The following is a 7,177-nucleotide window of genomic DNA, read 5'->3' on the forward strand; positions in this document are numbered from 1 at the left end:
GGCCGCCTGCTGAGCGCCGCCGAGCTGGCGCGGTACACGGGCGCCGAGGGCTCGCCTGGCCTCTACCTGGCCGTGCTGGGGCAGGTCTTCGACGTGCGCCGCGGCCGCGAGCACTACGGGCCGGGCGGCGCCTACAGCGGCCTGGCGGGCAGAGACGCGTCCCGGGCCTTCGTGACGGGAGACTTCTCGGCGCGGGGGCTGGTGGACGACGTGTCGGGGCTGCCGCCGCGGGACGCGCCCGCGCTGCGCCGCTGGCTGCTCTTCTACCAGCAGCAATACGACCTCGTGGGTGGGTGGCTGGGTGCGCGCGTGCGGGGCCCGCAGCACCGGAGGGCCGAGGCCGGGCAGCTGCTGGGGCTCAGGGCAGGGCCGGCCCCACGTCCAGGCCGTGGCGCTGCCTGGGGACGTGGGCGAGCGTGAGCCGTGCGGAGCTGGACGCATTCCCGGCGCCGCAGGGTTTTTGCACCGTTTCCCCAGCCCTGCGCCTGCTTCGGGGGCTGTGCCAAAAACCTTCCCGGGCGCAGGCTGCGCTGGGTGTTGCGGGGAGGGCTGCTGGGGTGCCGCCTGGCACGGGGAGATTGTCAGAACAGTTGTGTAGGGCAGGACGCTTTTCTGCAGGCGCGGGATGGGGAAAGCCCAAGTCGTACAGATGCGTCCAGGCCTGGGTGATCCCTTCAGCGGAGCTGATTCATCACGGCAGTTTTTTAAATCGGGATCAGGAAAAGGTCACAGACTCAAACCAGGACGCAGGTGTGACCTGGTGGCAGTCTGTAAGTACATAAGAGGGGTGCACCAGGATCTGGGGGAGCACCTGTTCACCAGGGCACCCCAAGGGAAGATGAGGTCCAGTGGTTGCAGACGGCTGTTTCAGGCTGCACATAAGGAAAAACTTCTCTACTGTCTGAGCCCCTCAAGGCCTGGCATAGACTCCTCCAAGAGGTGGTGCAAGCACCTACTCCGGACACCTTTAAGAAACATTTGGACACTTATCTTGGTGGGATTCTTTGACCCCAGCTGGCTTCCTGCCTCTTGGGCAAGTGGCTGGACCTGATGATCTTACGAGGTCCCTTCCAGCCCTAACGTCTATGAAATCTATGAGTTGGGCACCTGTGGCTAGAAATGCCCTAGCTGGGCAGAAGGCTTGACCAGGTGAATGAGCTGTGGCTAAAAACCTGAGAGCACGGACTAGCTGCTCTATCCAGCCTTTTAAAAGTAGCGGTCTCCTGGCTCTGGTCTGCCCACATTCTCTCATGCTTGATAATGGACAAGCATGACTGATGGCTTCTAAGTACCTGTAATCCCTGTTCTGGAAATTAGGCGCATGTCAGACTGCTGGCAGGCTTGACATAGACAGCCACCTTATTCAGTGCATGTTAGCCAAGTAATTGTGTTGTTGTTTTTTAAAGTATCACAGTAATGAGGGGAGAAAAGTATTTGCTTTTGTGAAGTGGGTGCGACGAACTGCAAAATGCAAACAATAAGAATGAGTCTGATTTGTAGTCTGTGGGCTTGACAGGAGCAGTGTTGGGGAAAAATATGGCGTAGTGAGGGAGGCAGTGTTTCCCCTAGTTAGAGCACTTGGAGTCAGAATTGTTGCCATCAATTCTGTGCCCTTGAGTTGTTTTAATGCTTTTGTCTGTTTCCATATCCTGATTTCTGAGACGGTGAGTTAAGCCTTTACCACCTGCATGCGTCACTGTTGGCAAAGTGTTTTGAGAGCCAGGGACAGAAGGGTTGTGGCTGCTTGAGGACATGATCAAAATAGCAGACCTGGCCCATTCCAAACCTGCCTTTGTCAGATGTGCTGCTCTTGCAGAGTTTCTTTTGCTTCAAAAAAATCATGTTAACTCCCTCTTTTTGCCAAAACTGTAGTGGCCTTAATGACTCTTCTTTGCTCCTCCCCTTACCTCTCCTCTCTCCACAGGCAAACTGGTGGGAAGGTTCTATGATGAGAACGGGGCGCCCACAGAGGCTCTGAAACAAGCAGAGGCCCTCATTGAAGAAGGCTTGAAGCTTAAGGCACAAAGTGAAGAGGAGAACCAGCAATTTCCACCTTGCAACTCTGAATGGAGCTCAAGTGGTGGCAGCAGATTCTGGTGTTCCAAACAAAGGTGAATCTGGTGTTCCTCCTTGTTTGAGACTGCATAGAGCAAAATACCCCTGAACATCCCATCTCATCTGACCTGTGCTGAGTGAGAAGCTGCAGCACAGATATGATAGAGTGAGCTTCTGCTGAGGTCACAGGTGATCATTTGGTATTTGTGGATGCCCACGATTGAACTACTTCACCTGTTATCCCTGTCTTAGAAATGAGGGATAATATGTGGCTCTCAGAGGGTTGTCAGAGCTGGCTAGCTTGCGTAGTATGGTGAGCTTGCTTAGTTGCTCTGGCAAGCCGGGCTTGAATGGAATGGTTCAGAAGTGAGTCAGCATTGACACAGCCTGCAAAATGTTATCTTCAGAAACCACAAATGCTGGTTAAGATCCTGCAACAAGGCATATGAGCAGCTGCTTCTGCTAACTGGTGTGGGACATGTGCGTGTATTGTACCTACACAGACAACTGTTCCCACACAGAGGGAGGCACTGCATTAAATGAGTGGGACCCTATTCCAGCTGCTTTACCAATATAGTGAATGTCAGTTGGAATCTGCGTCTGGGAAAATTCCCTTTGAAGCCAATGGGGTTGCAATGCAGTCAGTATTCCTTATATCCTAACAACATGCCTCTCATTACAGGAACATGTATACAGCTTTTAAAAGCTGTACTTCAGTTAAAAAAACAAAGCAATACACCCAGAAAAATGGTGCACTAAACCATACTTAACTTTCAGCATGACTAGTGCCATTGATTTCAGTGGAACTGCTTGCATGCCTGAAAGATAAGCATGTGTGAGGGTGTGGCTGGGCTGAGGGCCATAGTGCTGCCCTTTGGGTACATTGTCTGGGACCTGGTGCTGCATACTACCTTTGGCTCCTTGTATAAAAAAATAAACACACCAGCAGTAAGGGAATTGAGCTTAATGTTGCTGCGGCAAGATGCCCAGTAAGACACAATACAGTAATGGGATAGGGAGTCAGTTAAAAATGTCTCTTTTTTTTTTTTTCTTTTTTTTTTAAATTCAGAGTTGTTACTATAGACCAAAGTGTATATAAAAGCTGTTTTTAGTCACAAAGCATTGGGGTGGAGGAAGTAATTGTCAGGACAAAAAAAAAAAACATGCAGTCCTGAGACTTTTAACTAAGCAAATTGCTCTCAGAAGGGCATGAGGATACAGTGAAACTGGTTTGAAAAGCTCTAGGCAACAAGCTACTGCTTGTTGAGCCACTCACTGTGGCCAAATAAAACTGCACCAGGAAGTTCCTGGCTGTTGCTTACAGGGGCTAGTCTCTGTTTTAGGCTCCAGCTTTCCCGTAACTGATCCCAGTCTTTTCTCTGAAGTACAGTATCTAATTGTATAGTTCTCTGTAGGTTGGAAAACACTTCCACTAGGGGTTCTTAGTTCAATTAACTGAGTGAGAAATAAGCTGTTAATTGCATCTGATCTCTTTTAGTGGAGGAGTGAAGAGAGACTGGATCGGTGTACCAAGGAAGCTTTACAAACCCGGATCCAGAGACAGTTATTGTGTGTGCGTGCGAACTACTGGGCCTCCTTCTGGGCAACTGGATTACAGTGAGCATAAGGACAGAGGTGACTTAGACAATCCTCACTTGCAAGAATATGAAGGGTGCCATCCACTAGCAGACTGGTGTGCTCTAACAGACTGAGTTAAAATAAGCTTTTTGGCCCCTGAAGTGAAACAAGTTTGACAGGGCTAAGGGCACAGAAAGCACTTTGAACTTCATTGAGGGTTTTCTTGTACCTTAAAAATATGGATCACCAACTAGTTTGTATAAGCATGTGCAAATAAATGAAAGAACCACACTGTACAGGGTGTAGGAATGAAAGATACGTGGTGAAAGAGGAAGACTCCTACTTCCATATTAGTTTCAACATTGTTTCTCACTCGTTAGAGGCAAATGTTAGGAATTTGCCATCTAATCCGTATTTAGAAACGGTTATTCTCGGTTGTGCAAGGAAAAACAGAAGCGTGGAACTGTAGCTCTGGGAGGACTGTGCTGCATTCAGAGGAATGAACCAGCACATCAGTACACTGGGCGCTCATTTAACTTACAGAAACATGCAAATAAAACTCCTCCCCCCTACCCCCAAAGCAGGAGTTTTGCAGTAGAACAGTTTGCAGTGCTCTCTTGCATTCTGTCAGCAGCACCATCACCTCCATGGCTCAGGACAACACATTTTGTATGGGAGGTCTCTTTCACAAACATGCTATTTGGCATCCAGTGTCCTGCGCAGTTATGCGAAAGCAGTGCTTATCAAATGCAGAAGGTACACTGGATGAGGCCTTATTTGCATTGCTTCTTTAGTGTTTTGCACTGCAGGCTAAACAAGAGAGATGTTGCAGAGCAGTTTAAAGTTCGTGTGTCTTAAGCTATCCTCAGTCAAGTTCTGTGACGCCTTACTGACAACACCATGACACTGCTCACTTCAGCTGGACCACAAAAGCCAGCCACAGATAAGCAAGGTAATTGTACTGCTGTAATATCTTTTTTCATTACCCCTACTTATGGCATCATGTTTGTAGGTAGATGGGGACCCTCAGTCACAATTCCCACCCTATGTCCAGTGCAGTTGTGGGTTTGAAGCATTACTTTGCTTAGTTCAACAGCTTAATTGATTGTCAAAGATACTAGCACAGATAATGCCGTTTCTATGCAAAACTCAGGTGCTAGGCAGTTACAAACGCATGTCTTTAGATAGTGAAGCCAGCATACATACTCATTGCAGCTGCAATTTCAAAACAAACCTACTTTACCTCTAGCCCAGCTATTACCCAGCTGGTTGGGTGGAGCGGTCTCCATGGGATCAATTCTCTTAAAGTGAGATGTATTTACTATGCTGTCCTGTAGTCGGTAAAGACAGGAACAAGGGGTGTTTATACACATGCTTGTGGGGAGGGAGGGCAGTGCTTTAATTAGAGTGGTTTTGAAAGCTGCTCTAAGTAAAGCACTTGGAATGTTACATATCAGTGTCCCCACACTGAAAAATGGCCATGGGGGTGCTTTAGCTAAAGCTTGTTGAACGAGCTTTAGTAAAAATGCCCCTGCTGCCAATTTTCAGCACAGGGACACTAATACATGTGATGTTGGAGTGCAGTAATTGCCATGCTCCAGCAGACTTGATTGAGACTGCTCTGATGTGTTGTGATGAGCTGCCTTGCTGTATGGGTATAGGTGCCCAAGGAGAGCAATTACTGGCAGTATACAGAGCTAGGCTCTACCACATACTTAGTGCTGTGGTGTCAAACTTGCCTCCAGCTATGGGCCGGATCTGGACCACAAGACTGCACGCAGGCTGGATCCAGCCCCGGGCACAATAGTCCCAGTATCTTTAGTTCCCATTGTCTGCCAGCGCCCCATGCTGGAGCTAGAACTGCTGCCACTGATGTTCTTGTGCTATGGCTGCTGGCATAGAGCATGGGGCACAAGGTGCACGCTCTACCTCTGGCACAGGATGCACAGCAGCAGCATGAAGCACAGGGCGTGCTGTGGTGACAGCTCAGGTGCAGAGCACATGGCAGACGGGACTGCTAGCCAAAGAACTGGAGCTGCAGTAATGGCACTGGCTGAGGCAACTGGAGGGTGACTGGGGCTATGTGAGCCATCCCTTGTCCTGCTGCTACTAGTGCCAGTACCTGCCGTGGCCCAAGAGCCTTCAGTTCTGAGGCAACCACTCACCCTGGCCCTGCTACCCCCTTACTGCCAACATCCAGTGGCCTGCTGGTAGCCTAGATTTAGTCTGTAGGCCATGTTAGAAATGTGAACTCCATTAAGTCAAAGGTGTCACTCTCGACTTGGAAAAGAAATAATTCCTTGGTCAATGATTCAATGGAGGAGGGAAGGGGCGTGCAGCAGACTGCAAGTTCTTTTTAGGAGTACTGCACAGTATTAGCAAATACCATGTTAGGTGTGCAAATGCCCACCTCTGATTTGCAAAATAAACAAACACTTTGTACCACTACTGTGTGGCCCTGGGGAACACCTATGTCCTGCACCTTCCAGTGCACAGCAGATTACCCCAGGTGAGGTAGGGGAGGCTGGGGCCAGCAACTGCGGTGGCTCCTGGAGCCACATCCTTGAGGCTGGGGAAGCTGCAGCTGCAGTACTGCTGGAGGTGGCAGTCTGCCAGCAGCCAGTGTGGCTCTGGTTTTGTGTTTTAGACCCCAGGAGCTCCTTGGGTTCAAAATCCACCCCCGGCACTGCAAGGTAGCAGCGCAGGAACCACTTGTACATGCAGTATATAGTGCCAGATGGGTCTAGGGTGCCACATATTGCACAGCTATACTCAGGTGGACGTGGCTAGTGTCAAAAACATTGACACTGTGGGCTTGCAGAGTTTTGCACCAGAAGAATTGCTCTATTATTTTCCCCCCCAAAATCAAGAAAGGAGTGATATTATGTTTTAAAGTCATATGCTGCTAGATTTGGACTTTTCTTTCCCTTCAAGGCATGTTCCTGTAATGTTGAGTTACTACCTAGGACAGCGTAGACAACTAAACAAGTCAAATGGCAAAGTCGTCTTTCAGAAGTGAGATTGAAATAAGTACCTGATCGTCACCTTCATAGGCAAAGCTAGCCCTTTTATTTTAAATGTTGTGGGATATGGGCATTGTTTTCTTGATCTCCTTCTCTGCCTTCCTGTTGCTCTTGCACCTGGGAAGTCTGCTGAAAGACAATCCATATGTAATTTTTTTCAAACCAAGTCTGAGCTAGAAAACTGTCTTCCTCCTGCTTGTACAAGAAACAAATTGCTGTGCTGAAGATGAAATCAATGTCCTTGTGGCTCAGGCTGTAAACTGCCACCACTGTGCAGTGTCTCCACCCACAGCCATGAACTCAGGTCAGTGACCTGGAGCAGCCCAAACTCCAGGAACTTAAGCCTGAATGAATCAAACTTGATTCAAACTGCGGCTAAAAAGGAAAGCCTACAAAGGATGGAGGACGGGATTCACCTCCAAGGAGGATTATTCTGCGCTGGTCTGGTCCTGCAGGGAGCAAACCAGGAAAGCCAAGGCTGCAACTGAACTCCAGCTAGCTTCAGGCATCAAGGACAACAA

General features: G+C 49.1%; 1 protein-coding gene across 1 annotated transcript; it reads left to right on the top strand.

The window, feature by feature from the left end:
* Window positions 1–4,360, top strand: LOC109316924 (neuferricin; the record flags this gene model as incomplete). Its single annotated transcript, XM_019545295.1, has 3 exons — window positions 1–289; window positions 1,925–2,111; window positions 3,554–4,360. Coding segments are annotated over 3 exons (690 nt in total), but the record flags the coding sequence as incomplete, so codon positions are not given.
* Between the last annotated feature and the right edge of the window lie 2,817 nt (window positions 4,361–7,177).

This window comes from Crocodylus porosus, unplaced genomic scaffold (assembly GCF_001723895.1).
Source record: "Crocodylus porosus isolate Cpor-Errol unplaced genomic scaffold, CroPor_comp1, whole genome shotgun sequence".
Lineage (NCBI taxonomy): Eukaryota > Metazoa > Chordata > Crocodylia > Crocodylidae > Crocodylus > Crocodylus porosus.